This window comes from Melospiza melodia, chromosome Z (genome assembly GCF_035770615.1).
Source record: "Melospiza melodia melodia isolate bMelMel2 chromosome Z, bMelMel2.pri, whole genome shotgun sequence".
NCBI classification, from domain to species: Eukaryota; Metazoa; Chordata; class Aves; order Passeriformes; family Passerellidae; genus Melospiza; species Melospiza melodia.
The window spans coordinates 10,742,597-10,770,171 of NC_086226.1; the positions used below are offsets into that span (position 1 = coordinate 10,742,597).

The following is a 27,575-nucleotide window of genomic DNA, read 5'->3' on the forward strand; positions in this document are numbered from 1 at the left end:
ATTTCCAGATCATGTTTTCCTTTATTACTCCAGTGAATACTGCATAATTTTTGCCATCCATTAGAATAATTTCAAGATGCGTCATTCTTCTTTTTACTTGCTTTCCTCATTATTCTTACTCTTGTGGATGCATTTTCTAAACATGCTTCAAACTTTCCAGAAGATCAATATGACCCATTAATGGGCACTTGCAGTCCAGAACTAGATGATATTTGAGGTCCATTCCAACCTGAAGCATGCTATGACTCCATGATGAATTTCTGACAAGCAGTTGCTAAAGGGGTTCTGGAGACTAATGCAGGTTATAAAGCAGGAAATAATATCAGCAGCAATTAGGCTCTGATTTTTTTTTTAACTCACATATGTCCTTGTGCATCCTTTGCCTGTGAACCATGCTGTGTTACAGGAACCACTGTGTGCCATGGCATGGGCATCACAACTTAGCATCCCTCCCTGCAGCACTTTGCCATTGTCCCATCCCTCCCTGCTGCACTGTGCCATTGTCCCACTCACCAAGAGCCCTTTCTAATACATCTGAGATCAGCTTTGTTTCTGGTCACAGCACACAGTGCAGAGGCAGATGCAATGACCTGAACTGCCCGGCTGAATTACAGGAAGGAGAAACAATTTATTTCCTGCTGCTCTGTGACTAAAGGGAAAACAGCCAGAGATATTGGCCCTTTTCCATTTCCAGAGGGAGAGGCTTTTGTGTCAGATTGGCAGTGGGAGGCAGATACAAAAAGTTCTTGCTGTCATTGAAGGGTATGGCCTTGAAGGGCGCTGCTTGAATATCCATCATGTGAATGCTACACTGAACTTTAAGGTCTTCCCTCCTCCTGTCTCACCCACTAAGTCTTCAAATAAAGAAATTATGTTTACTTCATGTTGGCCATGACATTGGCATGAAGGGAGAGAAATATGTCCTGATGTCAGTAATTTATCTTGTAATTTATCTGTATGGCTCTGAATCAAATGTCCTGTTGGACCAGCAGTGGGAGGAGAAAGCTGAACCATAGTGCGAAGTGGTGAAGTTGCTGCATAAAAATCCAAGCTGTGTAATATGCTTTCCAGAAGGAGAAAATAATGGTTCCTTCCCTGCTACACAGCTGTGTAATTCTCCAGTACAATGTCAGTCTCTCACAATCACAACTGTGAATTACCACAGATTTGCATTACTGAAGGTCACTTAGGCCCATCGAAATTCTGTGCAGGAGATGAATGGCTGTTAGAAACATCACAGATGTTTCCAGATCCTCCATCCTTAGCATCTGCACACTCCAGTGCAAAGAACATGTAAGCCTTCACTTTTAGAGGAGGTGATGGCTTGTACCTAATCAAAAATCCCCATTATCAGCGCTAAACAACCATACTCTGGTGGCAGTATCTTCACTCATTAACACTGGGGGAACAACTGACTCACCTCGTAAGAAATAAGAGTTGTGAGAATTAATACAGTTGTGATGTATAATTTAAGTACAGGAATATAGGCTATGTGCACTTAAGATCTCCCAAATAAAAGGGGGAAAATGACAATTGAAAAATGAGTGCTAAGGCATACAGTAAAAAATAAAACAGTCATAGTATAGCTTGATGATTTGAGATTAAATTATTGACAGATCTTATCAGATCTCCTGACAGAACTTTTCTTCTGTGTAAGGTCAGCGTTGAGAAAGGACCCAGATACTTTATAGGCCAGGCCTGCAAACGAGCTAACAATTTTAACTTGTCTTTGATTCCACAAGTTCTAAAGGAATACCATGCAAACAACACCTCACTGTAACCCTTCCTTCAGCACTGATGCACGGGCAGCACTTCCAAAAAATTAGGAGATACAGGATAAATTAAAAGGACCAAGTGAATCAGTAGTCTGTCTGTACTTATTTCTCACTTGAAGATGCACATTGTGGCTTTGTCAGGGCAGCTAGGAAAGGACCTAGTGTACCTCTCATGGTTAAAATGAAGCATCTCAATCCACATTTAGCCATTAAAGAAACACTAGTTTCTCTGATAGCTCTGAACAAATTCATGACAAACTGCAAAATCAGACTAAAATCAGATTAATTTAGAAGATGAAATTATTTTTTGGATCTATCTATCTTGTTTTGACATACTCAGTAGGAAAACTCTGAACTCACTTGATAAAAAATAGCTACTCTACATGCCAATCACATGTGAGCAATTTAGACAGTGGATCTAATATTTTATTAATTTAATATTTTTCTCAATTTCAGACCAAAGTGAAGTGTTATTTTAGAACTCAGGACAAATGTGAAGTGCTCTTGTGAGATACAATTCTGAAAACCAGAATAGTGCTTTAACACTTGTGAATGTCTTTTCCACATAATTAGCAACATGTTGCAATCAAACTACAACAATGATGTGCCAGACTAATTATACTAAACCCATTTCCAGATTTATTCTTCAGGACCTGTAATGTATCTATTGTGCTTAGCTAGCTGGAATCAAACACCAGCAAATTAGATGAAGATATAGGAAAAAGCTTCTCCTCAGGTTTTGTGCTGGGTACCTATTTCAGATGAAAGCATCCTACCCTTCAATACTGTGAGCTATTTGTGTTACCTATTCATTATTTGGTCTCATTTTGCATGGCTATATTGTTCATTCTGTGATCCTGACTCCAAATGAATCTGTTTGCCACGAGATGTGAAGCAGCAGTCACCATGAGCAACGCTGATAGCATCTTGGAGGGAATTTCTCAGAAACACTTTGGGTCCACAGAGTTGTTAATGCTGAAGAGTATCTGGGCTCTACAAACTGCAGTTAGATTAGCTTCTCTTTCACCTCTGATCTCCCAGTTTGGATTAATTGAGTCTTGCTATCTCTAAAACAGGTATAAATCTGAACTGCCACAGGCAAGGTTTCAATACAGAAAGCATATGGAAACTAAAATTAATCACAGTGACCCCAGTCCAACTGGGCTGGAAATCAGAGAATGAATGTTTCACAAGGACAGCCTTTCTGAGTTTGGTAACTGGTCTCTCCCAAGTGAAGGTCAAAAGCACTGCTATGGTATGCAATATCTACTAGATGTTTCAATATGCTAAAGATATTATTCATTCTGGCTTGAACCATTCAAAGCCATCATAGTTCAAGGCCCCCTTCTGGCCCTCAGCAAAGTTAAGCAGCATCTCTTCACTGTAAGCTTGATCAAGATCTTGGTAACCTTTCATAAATGCAAGCATTGCAAGGAAAGCTTAAAACACATCTTTTATTACTGGTCTCTGATGCACTGTCATTCTAACAAAATAAGAAGTTTAAAAGGAGGGTGTACCAACATCTATTAAAAATGTGAATTTTCCATCACTAGAAATCTTTAAGAAAAGAATGTGAAAAATGTCAAAAAAGTAATATAATTTTTAAAGGGATGAAACAGACAACTTCTTGAAGTCCCTTCCAGCTGCATTTTTATAAAATTAAGTGACTTGGGGCATACAACTCCCATACCAGATAAGCAAATGCAGTTTCCACAAGCCACATTCATGCTTCCAAAGATGCTAAAAGCAAAAAAAGCCATTAGGCTTCAGGGAGGTACAGAACAAACCCCCAATCTGAAGAAATAAACCACAGATGTAAATATATCCTCTACAAGAAAAGCACTCATTTTATTTATAAGAAAGTGACTAAAAGCAATGCTAAGATTGTGGAGGCTACAGAATTTACAGAACACTCCTTCAAATGCCATACAGACACACACATCGTCCTGGAAATCTGCTACCAACACAAAGAATAGGCAGCCATCATTATACTTATTCTTCAGTGCACAATATTGTTGAGCCATATATACTGTGTCTGCCCATTATCTCACTGTATAAGATTATTCAACTCAATGTTGTAAACTAAAATAATTTTTACTGCCCTCAACTGCAAAGTCCTATTAAAAGACAGCTCAGAACAGCTAAGCCTGTATAGTTAAACCACATTTTCATAAAAAAACCCACGGACAGTAATGACACCAGTTGCAACCCTAAAGCTACAATACTTGGTGAAAACTTCTAATCAAAAACAGCTTTTCTTGAACTGATGTTTTAAAATAGTGGGAAAAAAAAACCAGAGGATTTAAAAGGCACCAAAAGTAATCAGCAGTCAGTCAAACAGACTCATTAAAAAGGTGGAAATTTCATTTATGTCTACATTGAAAGCTTTTGCTATAAACTCATTATAAAAATGTGATAAAATGGAGTACTTGGCCTTGATCCTATCAAAAAAATGGTTAAGCATTTTGCCATAGAATTAAATTGAAGAGAAAGAAACATGCAAACATACCCAATACCTTACACATGCCATTAATACAGATATCTCGGCTGTGCCTTCCCTCAAAGCAAGGAGTGCCATCAGTTACTGCATCAAGCATCTTCTCTGAAAAATGGCCATCTACTGGGCGGCAGTGGAGCTCACAGGGGTTTGCTGAAAGGAAAACAGAACACTCAGACAACACGCCAGCATGACACTGAAGTGCAGTGCACAGGGTCTCTGCTGAGACATTTGCTCACTTTCCCTGCCATCTGCCAGAACTGGCAGAGCTGGAAGAATTGAGCAGAAACAGGGTGACACAGGCCTGATAAACAGCACTTGAGGATTTGTGGGAAGCAGCTGCAGGCTGGTCCCCTCACACCTATATGTGCTCTCTGTCACTGCTGAGTGAAGCTGCAATGAGGCCACCAGCTGTGATGGAGAAAGGGATGGGAAACCAGCAAATCCAGCTGCCACTAGAGAAGGGGTGGAATCACCAAGGAGACAGACAGGAAAGTTTTCCATCAGCTGGTTACTCAGTAATTTCAGAGGTAATTTAAACTTTCCATCACGGCTGTCAGCCTTTCTCAGAGAGCAGTCAGCTGCCTGCTTCTGATCTTACGTGTCATTCATCATTTTCATCTACCTGTTGGCACTTAATAAATAATTTCAAACTTTTTTTTTCCTGCGTGACAACTTATGAAATAGGGATGATATTGCAAGTCTGACAGACTCAGGCTGTTTTCAGACAGATGTCCCACAGAAGCAACAGGGAAGAGAAAAGCTGTAGCAAGAGCAACAAGTGGTGTCTGAAACAAGACTTTCTGTGATTGATCAGGGCCTTAATCTATTACATCTATGGAGTAAGAAGAGCCAAACACCAACCTCCCTGCCTCACAGACACTGGCCTTTGTGAATGGGAAATCTTAAAGCTGAGACATCAGAGAGACAAAGGACACAAGTCTGATAAATAAATTGTGTGCATGGAAGATGAGTTAGAGCTGAAATTAGGGTCAAAGCAAGGACTGACATAATCCCTGGCTTTGTAACGCTCTCTGAAAACTCTGCAGCAGAACCAGAACTATCTGCCTGAATTAAAAATCATCCACTACCATATTAATGAAGGACACCAACACAAGACTTGTCTTCAGGTTTTGGTCTATTCAAAGACCCCAGTCTCACCCAGCATTAAAGCAACTTGTTCATGTTCAGCAACCTGAAATGCTTTGCTGAGAAAAGCAGTGGGCCTTAAACCCACCAGTCAGCAGTGACTTCAAGGCACCATTATTTAATAATTTTAAAACTTTGTGCTGCAGAGGTGCTAATGCTGAGTGAGTTTTATCCTGTGCCTGACAGAGTTGACAGAAGCTGCTGCCTTGGTCTCAGAGGGGTGCAGGGTAACTAAAAGCATTCCACATCCTGGTTGATGGATTTATTTTTATCTTTTCCTCCTTTGCTGCCTTTGTTTGTGCCATGGAAAGGACTGTGTTTGAAGAAATGTTTGGTATGAGAGAAATGCAATCTTCCAATAATGCAAATAAACTAATTAATTTCCAACAAAAGGATTTATCCTTTTGAAGGAGGAAAATTTGCTCTCATTACCAACATACACAACACCACACAGTGCACAAAGGTTTGTGCAGCACCAACATACACATAACACCACACAGTGCACAAAGGTGACTGCAACTCTTCCCCTCAAAGTTCTTGCAGACTAAGAACTGAATCCTGCAGTGCCTGAGCTTTGGTACTGTGAATTTCACTTGTGTAAACAGAAACACTTCAGAACTGGGAACAAAAAATAAATAAAAAAAAACCAAAAAACCAGAAGAGTAAAGGAAATTGAAAACCTTAATGAAGGCTTTTTTCCCCCTCTTGTCAGCAGCGCTGAAGTGGCATCTCAGGCCTGTCACCAATGTGAGCTTCTGGCTTCTCAAACAAAAATAGCTTCACAAAGTGCCACAGTGATGAGACCCAGAGCACATGCATGGACCATGGTTATACAACTGGTGGAATTCCAGCTGATGTGAATTGTGTTCAAGAATATCAGTGGAGGTGGAGCTAAGTAAGTTCTTTAGGCAAGAACATAAAGATTGTAATCCTCACCAACCCTCAGCCCCGCTCTGAAAGCTGCCAGCTGTAACTCGCACCAGTTGCCTTGATAAGACCTGTCATGGTAAACAGTACAAGTGATTTTAATTCTGTCTGCAGAATTCCTTTTATGGCAGTGTGATTAAAGTGATTACTTTAGTGCTCTAAATTTTGCTTCATCTTGCCTACTTTCTCAATGTAGCACTTTTCTACACAAAGCACAATATGTTTATGACAAGGAGAATCCTATAATTCCAGGTACTCTGTTACCTGCTCAGATAGATTTTACAGAAAGACATTTCAGCTTTTGCATTGTTCCTAATGAAAAATGTCAAACAGAAGTTTGGTATCTGTACCTTTTCATCGCTGTGTGTTGACAAAACAAGCAATCTCATTTCAGAAATCACCAAACAAGAAGAAGCAGACAGTGCTGACATACTCCTGTCATAATTATGATGCTGTAAATCTATAACTCAGAATCAGTTTTTAAAGAAAAATAACTCCCTTACTAAGTCAAAATAAAATGAAAAAAAAAAGAAAAAAAACACACAAATTTTCATACTTGCAAATGCTTTCTAAGTATGAAAGCTTTCCTGTTTTTCCTGATTGTGTTAACTGATGTAAAATTAGACCTAACCCACAAATTTTTACTGTTTTTCATTCTATATGTATTTTATGAAGACCCTCTGGAAATTATAGGATATTTACTTCTTCACCTAAAACTCTGCTATTTATTTCATTTTTCATCTGCAGAAAGGCTGGTTAGGCTACCACTGAGGAAATTATACTGGCACTGTATTTGGTATTCACTATCTAAAATTATTTATTTATCTACCTATCATTATTATTTTTTATGGTTGAGCTCAGGGATCTTGGCTCTGTTTTTATAGGGTTGTAAATAAACTGCATCAGAATCAGCCAATGACCTCCAAAACAATATTTTAATACTTTTTTCATAGAACAGTTACCTAATATTTTAAACACTGTGCAGATACCAAACTCACACACCAGGGAAAAAAAATGTTTCCTGAAATGGTAGAATTGCATTGAGTTCAGCCTTTTTTCTTATTTCAGACCCAAAAATCTAAAAAGATTTAACTCAGATGAATAGGAGCACTTGTTCAGAAGGAGCTCACTAAAGCAGCTGGTTCAGTTACTTCAGCATATTTGATTAAATCATGATAAGATTTTAACAAAAAGTCTGTAATCCTTGTAACTTTTAGGCCAAAATATACATAAATTCCTGCAACCCAGCATATGTATGAAATACTAGATCCAATCTGTGAGCACTCAGTAATGACCACGTGCCTCCACCAGCTCAGGGGTACACAAGCTAAACACTCCTTCAATGTTCCACTGAGTAGCTGGCATTTAACTCACTCCCAGTTTTCCTTTCTAGAGCAAAACTTGCTTTGCTCAATCTGTGTTCTTCAAATCACAGAATCATAGAATCTTTTGGACTGGAAGAAGTCTTAAGGATCATCCAACCCCCCTGCCATGGGCAGTGACACCTTCCATTACACCACAGTGCTCAAAGTCCCGTCCAAATGTGGTGTTGAAAACTACCAAGGATGGGGCACCCATTGCTTCTCTGGGCAACTTGTGCCTCACCACCCTCACTGTAAAGATTTTTCTTCCTTATATCTAATCTAAACCTGCCCTCTGTCAGTTTAAAGCCATTCCCCTATGTCCTATCTCTACTAATCCTTGTAAAAAGTCCCTCTCAGTGACCTCCTGACTTTGATGTGGCTCTCCTGTCAACCTTCTTTAGTCTGGCTGCATCCCTCTGCCAGTGCCTTGCTCCTAGCAGGACATAAGATCTTAGCAGAAGTGCCATCAACAACCAGCTGGCCAGAAAAATTACAACCTGTTTTTTTATGTGGTGTCCACATCTTACACCTGCTGCTGACTTGACCAGAGAAATGATCAATTCCCTAATATATAGAAGATGAAATGGAATCCCAAGCCACAGAGCTCCCTTAAGGGCGCAGTGACTTATCTGTAATCAGTAAGAAGAAGCAAATCAGCAAAGTTGAGTAAAAGTCCTGAAATGTGGGCGTGTGATATTTTTCCCCTCTGTATATCATTTAAAAGTTCAGATTCACCAAGTGTAAACAGAACAACATGAAGATAAGTAGAAAGGAACATATTTCCTTCCCAATTTAAATTTGTTTACCTTACAGCTGATTCCCATGAGTTCACATGCAGGAGGGATCCAGCTTAACCTGACTAAGAAGGATGTGATTAACGTGCCTGTCAGAAGAAGATAAGGCTTCAGTATCTTTCCCAACTTCACAAGGAAGAAAAGAGGTGAGCCTCTTCTCTCAATCCCTCATCTCTGTGAGAACTCAGAACTGACTGAGGAAATCCCAAACAAAGAGAATTAGAAAAGACAATTGCCAAACAGACAAAATGGGAAAAAAAGCTGAGGTTAAGCTATTTATCACTTTAACCAAGCCTGGAACTCCAAACCAAGTTTTATTTTGAAACAGGGACATTTCATCCTGTTAGCTCAGCCCTTGTGACTGTATCAGAACATATCTTATTTGATAAACAGAAATATTTTGGTAGGAATACGAAATTAAAAACATTTTTAACACAACCCTTATCTGAGCTAATGACTGACTAAATGATCCTGGCACTGATACAGAAAATAAAGGTAATTATATTATTTAATGTAGGACTTATAGATGGAAGCTAAACCCTTAGACGCTATCAGACTCATATCAGTGGAATTTGTCAAATGGTATGAAATAAATAAACATCTGGTCAGTCTGATGGAAAGAGAAGTGGATACATACAGAAGTCTGCCCAAAGTGTCAAAATAGGGGCCTGGGTCATGAGAAAAATTCATAAAATATCCTGCTCAGCCTGCTAGATAGTTTATCATCCCTGAACTTGGAGGTCTCCATAATTTTAAGATTCCCAGGGGTACTCTGATGCTCCAGCTTGAGCACATGGATTTCTGAGGTCCAGAGCAATTCCATAACAGGACTATGCAAGTTCCCCCACAGGCATAAAGTCATTTGAACCAGAAAATTCTCAACTGAAACCTCAAACAACAGGCTAGGAAACAGCAAGATGGGACTTACTGCTTTTCTGTGAGACTGTTTGTTAAAGCTGGTTGTTTTATTAAATCACAAGCTATTCAAAAATGTCTTTGTTATCTTGTGAAGTTGCAATTTACACAACAAGTTACAATTTACACACAAGAAAAGTCTCTTTAGGTACATGACATTTGCTATAACTGCCTTATGCAAGCTATGAAGTTAAAGCCAGGAGAGGGAATTGCGACCATCCAGAAAATTTACTGCTTTTTTTCCAGTGGGATGAAGGAACAGAAAATGTCTAAAATGTCACAGAATGTCTGGCTCAGGAATCTATTTCCTCAGCTAGACACTTGCACATAAAAAATGTATGTGCACTCAGGGCTTGGGAAAGCTTAATTATGCTTTCTTTACCCTTTATATCCCAAGTGCAGCATGAGAGGATCGAAAATGCCTGATACTAACACAGGAGCTGTACTGGGTTTGCATGGCCAGGCTTTGGTAGCAGGGGGGCTACAGGGGTAGCAGAAGCTGTTGTGTCACATCATAGGTCACCACATTTGGTCACATTTTTGGAGACAGGCACAAAACTGAACACACTGAAGATCATGCAACAACAGACAAAGCTCAGTGATGGACACTCCCTTTTATAGGGGGTTCAAAATTCCTGTGCTTGAACAACCAACTGGTCGAGGTTCCAACACTGCCCAGCTCACTGGCCAAAGATATGTCTGCATTCAGGATTGGGACTGGCAGGGGTCCCCTGTTTGAGTCCAAATCCTACTTAGCATTGTCTTATCTAGGGACTTGGTAATGGACAAATCCATTTCCCACACTTCTACTTTTTAATGAACTAAGCTAGCCAAATTAGTTTCTGTTATGACCAATTTTATCTGTGCAGCTTCAAACCAGCTGTAGCTGTCACAGTAGCTCTGTGAGAAGCTGCTAGAAGCTTCCCCCATGACTGACAGAGCCCACATCAGACAGATCCAAGAAAGACCTGCTGCCAGTAAAGACCAAACCACCAGTGACAGTGCCAGCACCTCTGGCATAATGTATTTAAAAAGGTGGAAAAAAATCTGCACAACTGCAGCTGGAAGAGAGGAGCAGCTCTGCAGACACAGGTCAGTGAAGGAGGAGGGGCAGGAGCTGCTCCAGGCCCCAGAGCAGAGATTCCCCTGCAGCCCCTGGTGCAGCCCTGGGTGAGGCAGCTGTGCCCCTGCAGGCCCTGCAGGCCCAGGGGGGAGCAGAGATTCCCCTGCAGCCCCTGGAGGAGCCACAGCAGAGCAGCTGGGTGTGCCTGAAGGAGGCTGGGACCCCATGGAAGCCCGTGCTGGAGCAGGCTCCTGGCAGGAGCTGTGGCCTGTGCAGACAGCAGCCCCTCACTGGAGCAGGTTCCTGGCAGGAGCTGTGGCCTGTGCAGAGAGCAGCCCCTCACTGGAGCAGGCTCCTGGCAGGAGCTGTGGCCTGTGCAGAGAGCAGCCCCTCACTGGAGCAGGCTCCTGGCAGGAGCTGTGGCCTGTGCAGACAGCAGCCCCTCACTGGAGCAGGCTCCTGGCAGAACCCATAGACCAGGGATCCATGTTGGAACAGCCCATTCCTGAAGGACTGCAGCCTGTGGAAAGGATCCATGCTGGAGCAGCTCAAGAAGAACTGCAGAGAAGGACTCATGTTGGAGAGGTTCAAGGAACACTGTCTCCCCTGACTATTCTACTCTGATTCAGTTTCTAATAAATTAAACGCATTTCCCCAAGTCCTGTCTGCGCACGACGGTAATCAGTGAGCGATCTCTCCCAGCCCTTGTCTCAACTCACAAGCCTTTTGTTACATTCTCTCTCTCCTATCCAGCTGAAGAAAGGTGCAACAGGGTGGCTTTGGTGGACATCTGGTGTCCAGGCAGGATTAACCCACGATAAAAGTCAAAGCCTTCTTGGCAGCAGGACAACATAGTAACAATGCTGTGAAAAATCCTTGAAATCGGATTCCACAAGTTAAGAAGTACGGGAATTGACAAGGATTGGCGTACATATTAGGACATTGTGAGTAAAGTCTCCAGAGACATGAAACATCAGTTCATTTGGGGTTTAAAAAGCCTGTTTGTTTGCTGTTGTTTAAAGTCTTGGTTTGTTTGGACACACCACACACATGCAAGGAATCACAGAAGTTCAAGACTGGAAGAGACCTATAAGATCATCAAGTCCAGCCGATGTTCTAACTGTTCAACTAGATCATGGCCGCAAGGAAGGCTCAAACTCCTGTGTCTCTCAGAGACAGCACTGCTTCATGATCTTATTTGTAGGTATTTTGCCCAGGACATCTTTAGCCACTGATAAAAGATGAAAAAATATTTGAAAGTGAGATGGGAGGAAAACTCTCAGATGTATTTCAGGTAATTCTGGCTGGACAAAACTGGAAGCAGTGTGCCCACAAGAGCCACCTACCCTCAGCCATACAATGATGTCAGATGAAAGATCAGCACAAATTTGGCTCCCTACTTGAGTGTTACCAGGAGAGCCTTTTTGTCTGAGGAAGCCAGTTTTACTTTAAGTTAAGAGTTTTGCAGCAAGAAAACACTTCAAATGTTGCTGGTGGAACGTGAAGGGCCTCCAAGGTAATGGGGAAGACATGGAAATCTATGCTGAAATTCTGGCTGCTGAGAAAATGGGTGAAAACAGTCAAGAAGTTTTCAAGCCACAGAAAAAAATATCTGTGGCTTGAAATTTGAAGGATTTTGCAAATGATTTTCCAGATGAAATATATCAGACTCAGTAGCATAGCGTTTTAAATAGAGCTGGTTTGTCTGTACAGTTCTGAAATGTTCTATTTAAAATACAGCACGGACAGAGCACAGCCCTGCCTTCCAGTGTGCAGTAAGCATTTGACTCATGATTCTCAATGTCCTTTAGAAACAGACCTTCTGTAAGAAATGCACAGGCAGAACTACCTGCTCTGTTCCAGTGTCACAGAAAGGACACGAACAGAATGAATGCTGTACCCTGCACTAGCACACCCTGAGTAATAGAGGTCTGGAATCTTAATTTCAATGACAGGCAGCGGCAAAAAATGTTTTTTGAGCTTGGTTTTAGCCTCAACATTAGGCTGTTAGCATTTGTCATGGATTTACTGGGATTTCTTCCAAAAACTCTCCATCAACCATGTTTTCTTTCATCAGAAATTTTACTGGAAGTCTGCCTGCTCTAGGTTCATCTTCAATGGTGTATTTATTACACGAAATGGAAACAGTAGCTGAAATTTAGGAAATCAATTCAGAACTTCCAGTAACTGAAAAAACAATTAACATGCTGAAAAATAGTACTGGCAAATGAAACTGGAAGTTTAATCCTGATCTTCCCCATCCTGTCTGTCTTTTCATTAAAAAATACATTGCTACCAAGTTTGCTGCTGCTGTGGAACTGTGAGGAGTGGCTGATCCACCTGAAGGCTGTGCTGCCATTCAGCAGGACCTTGACAGAGGGGAGAGTTCAGCAGGGAGAAACTCAATGGGGTTCAAAAAGGGCCAGTGCAGGATCCTGCTGGGGAGGAATAACCCCAAGCACAGATTGGGGTCTGACCTGCTGGAGAGCAGCTCTGCTGAGAAGGACCTGGGAGTTTTGGTGGGTGACAGGTTGCCCATGGGCCAGCAGGGCTCCCTGGCAGCCAGGAGGGCCTGTGGGTTCCTGGGATCCATTGGAAAGAGTTTGGCAGTTCTGGGCTCCTCAGTACAAGAAAACCAAGGAGCTACTGGAGAGGGTCTGGCAGAGGCCACAAAGATGATTAAAGGACTGGAGCATCTCTGTTGTGAGGACAGACTCTGGGGGCTGGTCTTGCTTAGTCTGGAGAAGAGCAGACTGAGAATAGGTCTCACCAATACATATAAACATCTCAAAGCCAGTACCAAGAGGATGGTGCCAGACTCCTTTCAGTGGTGCCCAGTGACAGGACAAAGAGCAATGGCCATAAACTAGAACACAGGAAATTCTGCCTCAATACATGGAAGAACTTTTTTACATAGAGGATGGGAGAGCACGGGAACAGCTGTCCAAGGAGTTGGTGGACTTTCCCTCTCTGGAGACATTCAAACACACCTGGATGTGTTCCTGTGCCACCTGCTCCAGGTCATCCTGCCTTGGCCAGGGGGGGTGGACTGGATGGTCTCCAGATATTACATTCAACACTACAACTTTTGTGATTCTATTGGATAATCTACACCTTACATTTATGCACAACCCAAGAATCAAACTACATACAAATAATGATTTCCCTTGTATTTAATAACTAGCTGTTCCAAAGCAAGTTATAAAGCAAAGCCATTGACTCCGCCTCTACAACACAGGGCAGTATGATACTGAATATAGTTCAGATATTACTTCTTCACTGTAATGTCAAGTACAGCTACCTTTCAGAGTTTGGAAGTAGTAAAATCATATGTGCAGTGGAAGAGCTCTGGTGCAGTGATGCCTACAGGCCCAAGGATGCAGCTCTACTCCACACTACTCTACTTGTTCTGTGGTTGACACTGGAAAAGATGGATTAGATCTATTCTAAACAAATAGCACAGACATAACTTCAACAGCTTTTTTAGTGCAATATCTTTTCAGGAACTGAACTAGTTACAATCACAGCCATTTTCACCAGAGTTCTGTAAAAACACTCAAGTGTAGAGAAGAACCACTGCATTTTTGTTTACACAAAAGGCACACCAGCATACAGGAGCACACCAGATTTTTCTCTCTAATTCATTAGAAAACTTATAATTCAGTGACGTCTCACCCTCATAGACATTTCTCATATGCATGTAACTTTGACTTTTTACACAGGACATTAAAAAATTGTGTAGCTTCATACCTGTGTTATAAACGGGAACCCAGTGGTAGAATTCATTCTGGTAGGGAACTGTATCAAACTCACTGCACTGCATCTGACGGAAGGTCGGCAAGTCCTTGTGGCAGGGGCTGATGTTACACATGCGATAGCGCTTCCTCTCTCCAGTGCAGTAGTCTCCTCCAAACTGGGGTCTAGAAAAGGAACATGAGACTGGGACATGAGACCCTGGGTAAAAAAAAAAAAAAAGTTTTAAACCAACAATGTATTTCAGGCCCCATTAGCACAACGAGGTGAGTCTGAATCCTTGACAGGGTAGAGATACTCTTCACATCACATGTTTGAGTACTCAAACATGTCAGTATGAAGCACAGAGATTTAGACAACTCCTGTATCCCAAAAAAGTGCTTGGCAATACCTGGCTGAGCTCACAGCAAATTAACCTATCATATGGACTGCTTTGAATCCCACACTTTGCAGTGCACTTGACAGCTCTCTCTGAAAAGACAAATTATTTCTGGTATTAGTGACTTGTGAAAATGAGATGTGGAGTCTTCATGAACTCAGATATGTAGTGGGGAATTCTGCCTTTCATGTTCCATACCTGACAACTCATGTGTTTGAAGCTCAAACAAAGCTGATGACTAGAAGAAAACACGAAAGGTGAGTTCTCAGGATCAGATTGCTAGAAACTGTTCTCACCTGGTGTTTGACAACATTTATTTACTCATTGCAGTATTAATAAAGCAATATTTACACTATTTCTGCAAAGCCTAAATGTTAAGTATGTTTTTTTAAATTCATTTTGCATTGAAATAAGCTCTGTGGAGAGTAAGAAATAAAGAACAAGATGACTGTAAAAGATGAGCCAGCTGAATTTCACACAGGTATGCCTAGCTGCGAAGAGAGGTGTCAGTATCTGTGGTGTCTTGATGTGGCACATGCTGGTAACAATCTCATACAAGAGAGTTTCAAGTTTCCAAGGTCATAAGAACCTCAAAAATCTTAAACAAAAAATAGGGAAAGATAGTGCACTCAGCTTACTCTGGATTATCACACAGCCTCTCTGCACTTTGAACTCCTGCCCCACATGTCCTTGTGCAATGGGACCAGGACGACCAAACACCCCACTCGCCATGGATTGCTTCGGGAGTCTTCCCCACTGTAATGCACTCACCAGAGAAGCACCACTGAGGGGAGAAAAGAAAGCACAAAGAGCTTCAGGTCATTATCACAGGGAAATTATGATTTTTTTTTTAGTTCCTATGAATTATTTTTTATTTCAGCTCGTAAGAGTTGAACACTTAAGCGGAAATGTAAATGGAGATGTCACAGGATGACCCTCCTTCACACCCAACAATAACAGAGCTACTCATGGCTAGTCTCTGCACTTTGGCAGGCAGCACAGCTTGCAAACAGTGTGGCTCACAGTCACCTTGTTTTCTCCACACCGAGTGCCATCCGCAGCTGCATCCAGTTTGGAGCGGCAGGAGCCTTTCACTGAGCACCAGAGGGTCTGGCAAAGGTTCTGAAAAAGGAAGAAAACTGCAGCAGTCTGAGGCAGGGCAAGATTTTCAAAAGCTTCCCAGAGTTTTTTACAGCCACTTAAAAAGTCTTGTAAGGGTTGCATTTCCAGAGGGGTACGAGTTTTTCACAAGATAGGAACTACCAAGGGTCCAAATTTAGCTATTCATCATTACTGCGCAAAAAGGGACTATTTGAAAAATTAAAAATTATTGTAAATACTATCAAGTGAATTCTCTGCACTGTGTGACTTCAAATATTCTCCTAATTGGCTGCTCAGCTCCTAGGAAAACACAATGGCTTAACAAACTTTGGTCACTGCTGTTTGCAGATAAGGTGAACAGAAAATTGAACAATTTTCATTTGACGAGTACTAACCAATACCATCTTCAATTCTGCATTGCTGTCTCTCTGGAAACATACAGTGAAATCAAAAGTTACAGGAGCCAGGCAGGCAAATACAAACAACAGCATGTCTCCAACAATATTAATGGAGGTCCCAAAACTAGATGAGGAAAAAGTGATTAGGCTTCTTAAAACATCAGCTTGGCAGATGGCAAGGAAAAGATCAGGAAAAAAAAGCAGTCAGCTAGTTGGCAGAGAAAAAAGCATAGTGGACTGGGAAGAGTAAAGGCTCTGGTTAGTGAATGTTTGCATTTTAAGTAACTCAGAAACTGCTGCCAGTTTAATGCAGTAGGTTGCCAATAAAACACAGTATTCCAGATGCTGCTCCATGTGCAGTGGCTCCACAGAACAGACAGAAACTCCTGAGAGGCAACAAAGAAAGCAGGGCAAGAAACATTCCCGTTACCTTTTACCAAACCCACTTCCCTCAGCCAGAACTATTCTCCAGAAAGGGAGCACAGAGCTGGAGGCCATTTCTCCCTCTTCAGTTCACATGCACACCAGCTTTTCTTTGTTTGGCACGCAGGAGCCCTGCATGCTTGGAACTCCTGACTAATCAGGGCTTTGCATGAAGCACCACTTCCAAGGCAGAGAAAGCAGGGCTCTCAGAGGGAATGCATGTTGCCAACAGGAACAACAGAAGCAAAAGCCCAGGTTTTGACTCAGGCTGTTTGGATGTCATAGTCCAGTTCTGGAAAAGGGAACACAACTGGCAGCATCAACCTGTGAAGAAGGGATGGCTCCAAATGCCATCACAGAAAAGAGTTGATAAGAAGGATCCCACTAGCAGCTCCCACTGGGATGGGGAAGCCACATACCAGATGTGGAAGTTAACATATAAACTGCGCGCTTCCAAAAATGCAGCCCCAATGAGCTAGCAGCAATGTTCATCCAAGTGGGAAATGCAGAGTTTGGCTGCCCATTTCTGACCTGCTTCTGTTTAAAATGGCTAAGCTTGGGCACAAGCTTTGAGAGAGTTCACTTTCATTTACTTCCTCCATTGTGCGTTTACCTTGATTTGTCAACAAGAGCACCAGAAAAAAGCTGATGGCATGGAACATCTCAAAGCACTCCAGCCCTCCAGCTGGAATATAATGCCTGGATCACTTGGGCATCTTGGTTCACTGCTTCTGGGCAATGTACACAGAACAAACTTTGTTTTGCAGTTCTCTGTTTATACCTCAAGGGTAGCATTCCTTATGAAGGCCTTGTGAAGCCATCATTGCCAGGTTCTTAAGGCAGAGCTACCCAAGTGTTCTGGCTGATGAATTTTCTCTCATTATCAGAGTCATCCTTTATTTAAACTCTTGTACACGGAATATATTTTGTGGTTTTAGTGTATAAAGTGTACTCTTGCACCATCCTCAGACAATATCAGAGAAACTGGCACAGAGAAACACAGCTTTTCATTGGCAGTTACTTTTATTATTAGGTGCACCCATAGATTTCAAAGTCAAGAATTCACAAAGGGAATTCTTTAGCTTTGCAAGGATTTTTCCATATGTATCTCCATATCCCATAACTGTTTTTGCCTCTAAGAATACTGAAACAACAGTAGAGATGCACTACAGAAACAGCAGAAGAGATGCACTACAATATGAAAAAGAACAATATGAGAGGATGCACTATGTACTGCATGCCTTTGGAGGGAACACACGGAAATTCATGACTCTGCTATGGACTCACTGCAAAGCAAGTAGGTTTTCTCCTCATCAGCAGTATGATATACACTTTCCACCCAATCTCTGAAAATAGGGTCTGTGCCTTGAAGAAAGCTGAATCCAAAAAAACCCTCTGTTTCATGGAAGCCAATGGATTTTTAGAGAAAAAGGGATTAAGATGAGTATTCTGATTTCCTACAGGCTGTTCTATAGAAAGCTATGGGTCTAGCTATGACTGGGAAAATTCCTCCATCTAATACATATTTTGCTTTTCTTTGCCTTATTAGAGGGACAATACTTGTATACTTCACAGGACACTTTGCTGCCAAAATGCTTCATGAAAACCACTATATGAATTATAAATACTAGCTTTTTCTAAGTGAACTCTAGGGCATCTTCAGCTAAATGCATATTGTTCTCTCAAAAAGGATCTGTGGATCAAATTCAGTCAGACATTAAAATGTACAAAACAAAAGCAGCTTGTCAGTGAGCAAGGCCAAGTAAATAGAGGAAAGGCAAAAAAGAGTCAGATCTCTTAGACAAAATGACAAAAAGACTGATGATTCAACATCCCAGGTTGACCCTACTGTTCCCAGTTCCATCTCCTGCCAGTGCAACTACCAGCAAAATAAAGGCCTTTCAGTAAAATGCAAAACGAGAGGATACCAATTAATTTTCTGACATATGTCCAGCTGTAAAATTGGTTAGTCAGGAGATGCGAATGTAAAGGCCTATTAGGTTCAAATTCAAGGAGAGACAGACTGAGCCAGTACTGCAAAATTACATCCTAATTTTCTATCTGTACCAACAGACAAATTACAGCGACTAAGGAAACTGTAACAGCAGGTAATGAAAGCAATCTTTCAGTACCCTCTTCAGATTCAGCAGTTGTAGTTCAACACTGGTAATCATGTTATCTATTAAGGTTGAAAAGATTAATCAGAAATAATTTCTCTAAGAGAAGGGTAGATGGAGATGCACACAATTATCTGAATGGAATAAACAGTCAATATCAGCAGTGCCCAGTCCAGAGCTGTGTTCATAGCAGCACTGCCAACAGCCAGAACACATCTGTGTTTGACAGGGCCAGTAGCCTGGGTGCTGTCTCCAGCATTTATTGAACATTGCTGCTCAAAACACAGGAAAATTAGTGATCATTTAGTGAGGCTAGCACTTGGAAACATTGCTGCTGAGCTGTTCTATGTATAAATATGCTGTGTTGGAGTGCAGGAAATAGAAGCCTCTCTGAGTCCCTCGAAGAAAAAAGAAATGCAAGGTTTGAATTAGAACCCCTAGAGAAGCTGAAATATATTAAGCCACACAGACATGAAACAGAAGTGTAAGTTTTAATTTTAAGTAAGTAAAAATATATTTCAAGTGCCTTAAGAGACTGTGTTAGCTAGTAAAAGACCCTAAAGCCTAGTTTAACTTAGGTCCAGGCATAACAAAAACATAGCAGAACATTGCTTGTGTTTCTAGATAGAACAGATAGAACTACTCATGTAAGTAGGTAAAATTATATACGAAGTTTTTGGGTAAAGAAACAGGTAGTACGTTTTGCGTAAATAGATAAAATCATGTACACAGATTTTGGGTAAGAACTGACACCACTTTCACACATTAGAATTAAGCTCAGACTGGTGTAAGAAAAATGTTCTAGAATCGTGCTTATAGCTGATTGAATCATTTATGAAAAAAATCCCTTGTACTGGGGTGAGAAAGAAGAAGGAAGAAGAAAAAAGGTGTGGGAGCTGCTGCTGTTGCTGCTGCTGTTTTTGCTCAAAACATCTTTGGCCAGAAAGCTTTCAGCATGGACTTTAACACTCTGAGCTCCTTGCCTTCCAGACTGATGTGCTCATGCAAAAATCAGCTTCACTACAACCAGCAACTGCCCTGTCTCTTTGAAGACACAGCACCCACGATAACCTCGACAATGCTGTGAAGACCCAAAGACCTCTGAACATTATTCTAGTACCATTATTCAAGTAAAATACCATACCACTGTATTTTAGCTAATACAACCTGTTACTCTGCAGGGCTCCACCATCTTGTGAGGGTTGCTGTGACTCCACTTCTCCCTTGCATCTGCTCACAATACTGCTTTGCTGTGCTGTGAGACAGACCTCAGGGCACTCTATGAATTATACACTTCTGCATAAATATCTAATGTTCCATGCAAAAATATTGGTTTTCAAAGTAAGTATTTTCCACAGGGACTGAAATATTCTTTTGCTTTTTAGATCATAAAGAGTATGAAAATCAGGATGTATGGGAAGAGAACAGAACGCTAATTTCTTCAGAAAACTCTTCCTGGAACTGAAGATTTGTTCCCAGAATTATTAGATCAATTGAAAGCCACAAGGTTGAAGAATATTTTAAAATTGGACTTAAGTTGGATTAACAATTTACCTTAGAATTAGTATTACAAGTTTAAAACCAAAACGACTCCACTGCAGAAGGAGGACAGGCACTTAACCATAGATATGGCTGAGATACAGAAAAGATTTTGTGAAATACAATGCAAACAGCTTAACAACTCACTTCCAGAATATGCAGAATTAAGTGTGTTAGGCAATGCCTGCACTGCACTAGCCTATGAGACTCTAAACACAGTGCATTTGTAAATGAGGTGCACTGAATATACTTCCATGCAGCTCAAGAATTTTGAATTCTTAGTAGGAAAATGAAGAAAAACATTCAGCACTTACATCCACGTCTTCACAGAATGTAGCATTGGAACCATACTGAAGCTGGCACTGGTGGTGCACATCATAAATCACTCCAGGAGCAATGATTGGGGACTTTAGAACTTCTTTTTGGGGGATGTCATCCAGACAGAATCCCCACCCACGACTAAAAGACAAAAATTCCATATTAAAAAACTCCCTACCACCACAGTTTTTTGATGTTTCTATACAGACTTTTAGCATCTATTTCTTAGGGGTAATTTTGATTGGCCCATGTAAATAATACTTCCAGATTCCAGCCAAGTTAGGCTGAAATGCTGCAAACAAAGTAGTTACTCTGTCTAGCAAGAGATGGTTTTAAAATGGCAAAATACAGCTTGTCAAAGAGGAAACACCATGAGCTCAGCATAGTTTGCAGAGTGGCTTCAGAGAACCCCATACTCTGCGGTTAAAGTTGCATCACATTGCTGGTCTTAAAAAGAATGGAACAGATTTTAACAAGTCACTGAAGCCAAACACATGGCACTGTGGCCAAAGGCAAAGTCCATGGAGCTCTGTCAGGGCCCTTGATGGAAAGGCTTCTTCCTCCTGGTAACTGCAAAAAGCTGCAGATTGCACCAAACCCGAGCCAATATGACAGGACTTGAGTTCACTTCCAGAGTAAAAGACTACACTGAGCTTTTCCCAAATAAGTGAGCAACAGGACAGTGGTATGTCCCCCATGATAAATAACTCAAGCACACTAAGACGTCCTACAATAATCAATGCAACAATACAATATATACTTTGAACTCCAGCACAGTTGTGCTCAATTTAGGCAAATGCTGCAACCTGCCCACTCACTCTAGGAACCGTGTGATGTACTCCTTGCTGCACTGGGACCAGGTGAGGGGAGTGGGATCGTACTGCAGCTGTCGGGACATGATGTACGGGCGCTTTCCAGCAGGCTCACAGTCGTTCTCCTTTCCATCGTGCTGGATTCCAAAACTGGAGGTAAAAACAACATCTAGTAACTCCAGCTGACTGGCTGTACCACAACACCTACCTAGAGTTTCCAGTCCGTGCTTAAAAAGACACTTACGTTGCTTCCTCCCCTGCAGAGCTGTAGCTACCTGTTTGCTAAAAGAAAATGTACACACAGAACATACGATCCAAAATCTATGAAAAATCTACACCCCCACAGGCTTTCAAACATGTCTGCTATGCACAACAATACTGCTCTGCACAAAATAAAGAACACGCTGTCACAGACTATACTTCTGTACTTTTAAGGCAGTCCAAATACTAGTGCACAGCTGGGGCAGAAATTAAAGTTTAAACCCAAAAGTTAGGTAACAGCTGTTAGAGCTAAGACTGCTCCCTAACTCTCGAACCCAAACTTGCACCACCTTAACTAAGATGAGGCTTTGTTACATTCTGTCTTAGACTCTCTCATAATAATATCTCTACTGCTTTTTTCATTTCTAAAACTTTTGACAGACTGCACCAGAGACACTGTCTACAAAATTATTGAATGTTCAGTGAATTTTTCTCCAACCTCAATTCCTCCATCCCATTTAATTTGCCCAATCTATGTAAGCAGATCTCCACAGCAGGTTCTCTCCAGCATCTCTGACTTGCTGAGAAATTCTTTTATTCAAGAGCTTCCAGAAGTCATGAACACAAAAGTTTGGATGGCATTCAACTGAGTAAACACACATGCCCCTTCACCACCTCAGAGTGAGCATTATCACATAATATAAATAATAACATACATAGAAATTGATATATGAAGATGTTGACACCTACATTGTTAACATCTGGAGTCTGTAAGCTCTCACTCTTGAAAGCAGTGAGAGCTTACTCGGGTCATGATTCAGTCACGAACCAGATAAAGTGTGTTCAAAATACTTAAGACCACATTTCTCAAAAATGTAATCATATCATGACTCAAAAGTTCTGAAAGCGGAGCTAATTTCAGTCAGAACCCATTCCAGTAATGATTCAGAAGCACAAATGCACAGATCTCCCCTTTCTGACAGGCTCTTTTCCACAAACAGGGTCTGTTGAATCCTAAGGCTGCAAACATCTAGACAGACAGTGTGGGGAAGAGCTGACTTTTGGCATTCATCTAAGATAGGGGAGCATGTCTGTCTCTTATTTTTGTTCATCTGTTCTTACAAACTTGTCCATACCTGAACTTCTCAACATGTGCACACTAGCCTGGCTTGAGGTCAACAGGGTGACAACAAACCCTGCAGTATTCAACATCCCTTATGGAGCCAGTCCTTAAGGAAAGGCCCTGCACCACTCCTGCAAGGGCAAGCACAGCAGTACTGAGCCCCACAGCCCCCAAAGGACACAGAGCCACCAGCCAGCCAGGACAGACAAGGAGAAGGTCGCAGATGGATCAGGCTGTGGGGAAGGAGTCTCCTCAGACCATCAGTGTGAATGAAAACAGTTCCTGCCAGCAACAGGCTGTGGGGACCAAGCAACAAACCCACAGCACCCAGACCCAACTGGAGTGATTTCATAATTATTTATTTATTCAATTTCCTTTCTGACAGTGGTGAGGTTGAATAAACGGTGGCCAATTAATGGTCAACATGGTCATTACCTTCATCATCATCATCATTATTATAACCTATAAGGAAACAGAGACTCCATCCTGATTGGTGGCTGGTGCACAGTGAAATTAATGTCATTGTAAATAAAGCAATGAACATGTGACTTAGCCAAGCAACAGAGTCCAGCTGAAAAGTGCAGGCATTACAGTCAGACCAGAGTGTCCATGAGATAATGCTCTGCCCTGAGGATAACAGCTATGTCAAAACAATTTAAAAAAATCAGGGTTTTTTCAAGTGAGTTAATAAACCATCTAACCAATCAAAACACCTCCAAAAACATAAAATTCTAAGAAATTTAGTTCAAACAGAAATACCCAATCATTAAAAAAAAAAAAAAAACATATCTAAAATGAAATATCCAGGAACTTTATTCATCTTAGTCTAAGTGTACCCACCATAGCATTATTATTAAAAGAAAATACCACTGACTAAGAAATGCCCTAAAAGACTTTACTGGTTCATTAAAAAAAAAAAAGGATATAACAAATATTAAATATATGATAAGATTAATATATAATAGTTTTTTTATAGCAGTTAAATATGTTTTCTAGCTAATCTGCACTACTGAAACACCTTGACATAGTGAGACAGATTTGTTTTCTGTAAATGTTTTTTGGATAATGTTTTTTTATCTCTCTGTAAATGTTTTTTTAGATAATCTGGAGATTATCTAATGTATTTGCATAGAAATCTAGCATGTGTTTGGAAAAATTAGCACAATTGAGTGATGCTATTTCATTCTGATGAATGGTTGTATATGTAACACACACATCAAAGGCTTAAGAATTTTTTTTTTTGCTTTGAAATAAATTTTGATTTTAATAATAGAAACATTAATTCACTTTTTGTTTCGTTTCTGCCTCACAATTTGAGTATTTACATGCAAATAACAAATTTGACTCAGACAGGTTCCCCCTTCCCTGTCAACTGTACCTGTGTCCAAGCTCATGAGCGATAGTGAAAGCCAAGGGGAGGCCAGAGTCCTCATTGATGTTGCAGCTCCGGTGAGGCTGACACATGCCTGACAGGTGGGACAGGCCCAAGGTTTCACAGGGACGGTTCATGCCAGCACAAATGTCCTTTCTAGAATCACAGAGGAGATGCACCATTTAAAGAGCTTAAAACCACCCGTGGAGTGTCACTGACACTGGGTACCAAGCTTCCATCTTATAATGTGCTAATTTTCATCTTGAGTAAATCATAGTGGTAAGTCTTTTTACAAACATGTATGGAACAACATGCACTTTTTCTACTACTATATTATACTGTTATAATTTGCAGCCAGTATTTTTGAAGCTGTAGTGCCTAGATACATACAATCACTACCACCTCCCATAAGCCAAAGTTTTAGAACCTCCATGTCTGGCAGCATTTTCAAGCACAGTTTACTTAAGTCACCACAGCTCAGCCACATTCAAGTGAACTGTCTGCGTGCTTTATATTTGGACAGTGAAATCTCACATCATTGAGAGACTTCATCTCACATTCTTATTTTAAGATTTTTGACTGAGAAAAGGTTGAGAAGGTGGGGAATGGTCAAAGGGTGCACTTGATGATCTGGAGTTCTCTTCCAACCTAAGATTCTGTGACTTTTTTACTGAGCCACTTGAGGGGTGTTTTAGGTTGGGTTTTTTTGCCTGATAGAGTTTAGCCAAGGGCTGGTTTTTTTAGATCACAGACTCAATCTTTTCTATATCAATTTTTACAGACCTGGAGACGTCCCATTTCATGCTATGACATAAACTCCCTGCAAAACCTCAGATAACCTCACTTTCAAGTTTTCTGTTCCTCCTGTGCTCAGACATTAAAAATAATTTTGTGTCTCCTCAAATATGGAGGTATTTAAAAATCATATGTTTTAAAGCTTAAAAATGAATGGCACCCTCTTTGAATAATACCTGTCCTTTCAGAGCTGCACCTGCACATTTCTTCAGGAGTTGTTCATCCGCATGCTACCTTGTTTTGATATATTGTGTCAAAGGAGAATAGAGCAGTCACTGAGCACAAAATGAAATAGGATCAAGGGAGGAAAATGACCCGAGCTGTGGAAATTGCTCACCTCTTGGGACCCACAAATCTCTACTTTGTGACTAAGATGCATCTCTTCTGACCTGTATGCACATGCAGCATCACCAATATTTTGACCACGTTTCTGAGCTCTGTGCAGGATGAACTAAGTGATGGCTGGAGCCTATAAAGGAAGTATCATTACCAAAGAAATGCAACTGAACAGCAGCCAGTCACTGCTGTCCTACCTGGTAAGAAGCACAGCCACATCATGGTGTGTGGGGTTGACATCACTCTTGGGATTGACACTCTTCTGCCACTTGCAGAAGCTGGCTAATGTCTTATCAGCATGGTGCACTATCTTCAGGCCTTGCTAATGGGAAATGAAGGAATATATTACTGTAAAGACCACACTGCACTGCACTAATACTTCAGTGAAGTCAGCTGTGATGATGGGTAATCTAAATGTAATTGATTATGCTTTTGCCTGGAGTTAGAGCCATCATGAGGAGCAATGACACCTATTTATCTAACATTGAATATTAAGTTAAAATGCTGACATTCCTGTAATTGGTGCAACTAAAGGAAAAAGTATAGAATGCAGAACTCTACATACATTTTGATAAATGAGCTTCATAAGATCCAACACTGAACTGAAACTTTCAAACATTTTATATTCTCTTGGAATCAAATTTTCCTCTGAAGAGAAGGTGAAGATTACTTATTGTGGGACTTTGTGATCAAATTTGTCACTCGATGTTATGTGAACACTGTCATATTCAGACAACAATTATGCTTCTAACAGACTATTCATTTCACAATATTTTTCAATTCCAAAGAGAAACAATGCAGTCATAAAAGTTTCTTCCTCAACTTATCATTATACAGTTTACATGCAAATTACTGAAAACCTTAATTAAAAAGTATGGAAAATTAATTAATCCAAAATTGAATTTTCTAATTTCTGGTCTTGGACATTCATTTTATCTTGCCTCAGCTTGCTTTGTTTTTAAAAAGCATCAAAGTATGGGATTAAGTGTTACCGGACAGTAATTTCTGGGGAGCCTAAAAACAACACTGTCATTCCCCAACAGGAATCCACATTTTTTATCCAAACAGCCACAGAAGTTTAGCAAATGCATTTAATTAAAGATCATCATGGATCTCAGGTCATGATTGTCCTGTTTAGGTGAAACCTCAAGTTTTTGTCCCACTTATGCTGAGAGCTATAAGGACAGACTCTATCCCAACAAATATTTCTGAAGACACAGCCATGAGGTTCGGTTTATTGCCTTTAATACCACTGGGACAATCTGGCTTGTGTTATAAATTCTAAGCCACTGAGAAAATCCCTTTAAGGTGTACCTCTGGTCAGAGCTAGCTCTATTGCGCACTGCATTTAAAAAATAACCATAAAGTCATGACAATCATCATGTATTCTAGCATATAGTAACATATTTGTGAGACAGACACATTGGAAACTATAAATATACAGCTAGTTACAGCAATTAACGTCTACTTTGTCCTCATTTTTCTTCATTTCAAGAGACTTAAAAAAGAAAAATATGTGTTTGAACTGCACAATAAGAGATTTACCTCTTCAGAGATCTGCAAATAGCATAGCACTACACTTCATAATACATTTTAGGCAATGCTAGGTAATTAAATCCTGAATGTTGATGTGTAGCTTCTGTTTCTTACCTAGTCTTCTTTGGCATCCCATGTTCTTCTGACACTTGGGAGATTTCATTTCCCCATTCTTAACCTGATTGTTATAATTACAGTTTCCTATGCAATTTTATGCAGAAATAACCGAAGTCATCAGTTAAAATACTTTGCTATGCAGGGCACCATTTCTCCTAAAAACGGACATGTTGTGGTTTTTAACAGGGTAAATTTAAAACATTATTTTAAGCAAATATAATTACAGCTCAGTGCATTGAACACAGAAGTTTTGTAAGAGATATTTTGAAGTAAATAAAAACCTTACCTCCACCTCCTCAAAGAGGATGAGCCGCACCAGCACAATGTGAATTGCATTGCCAATGCTTGGATCATGGAACAACCCTGTGACCTGTGCCAGAGCCAGGAGACATGAGATTAACTGATTCCTCTACAGTAGAACACAACTTCAGAGAGAAAATACATTTGCTTCTAGTATACTGTTGATCTGGGGATTGGTTTGCTTTTTAAATTCTCAAATCATTGAAAGTTTACTGAAATTCAAAAATATGACAACTACTGCAAAGGCTAACTCTGCCTAATGGATGATGATACAGCCTTTGGCTAAAGCTACTAAGCTAAAGAGCAAAAGCCCAAACAAGATTAAAAAGATTCAAAAATCTTTGAGTTCATTAAAAAATACTAGCAGAAAGGAACACATCTACAGTAACACAACACTGGCGGAAAGGTACATTCAGGGTGCAAATAAACCAGCATATCAAATTGTCCTGTTTTAAATAAACAGGATCCTCT

At 40.6% G+C, this 27,575-nt stretch overlaps 1 protein-coding gene across 1 annotated transcript in view; it reads right to left on the reverse strand.

Moving 5' to 3' along the window:
* ADAMTS12 (ADAM metallopeptidase with thrombospondin type 1 motif 12) overlaps nt 1–27,575 on the reverse strand; it is a 146,056-nt gene that overhangs the window by 42,233 nt on the left and 76,248 nt on the right. The window contains exons 5-13 of the mRNA XM_063180381.1: nt 27,091–27,174; nt 25,349–25,473; nt 24,027–24,176; nt 21,331–21,474; nt 20,509–20,653; nt 15,646–15,738; nt 15,255–15,400; nt 14,235–14,404; nt 4,292–4,425 (exon numbers count right to left, since the gene is read on the reverse strand). Of these exons, the coding sequence (XP_063036451.1) occupies nt 4,292–4,425; nt 14,235–14,404; nt 15,255–15,400; nt 15,646–15,738; nt 20,509–20,653; nt 21,331–21,474; nt 24,027–24,176; nt 25,349–25,473; nt 27,091–27,174 (1,191 nt within the window). The remainder of the gene's footprint in view (nt 1–4,291; nt 4,426–14,234; nt 14,405–15,254; nt 15,401–15,645; nt 15,739–20,508; nt 20,654–21,330; nt 21,475–24,026; nt 24,177–25,348; nt 25,474–27,090; nt 27,175–27,575) is intronic.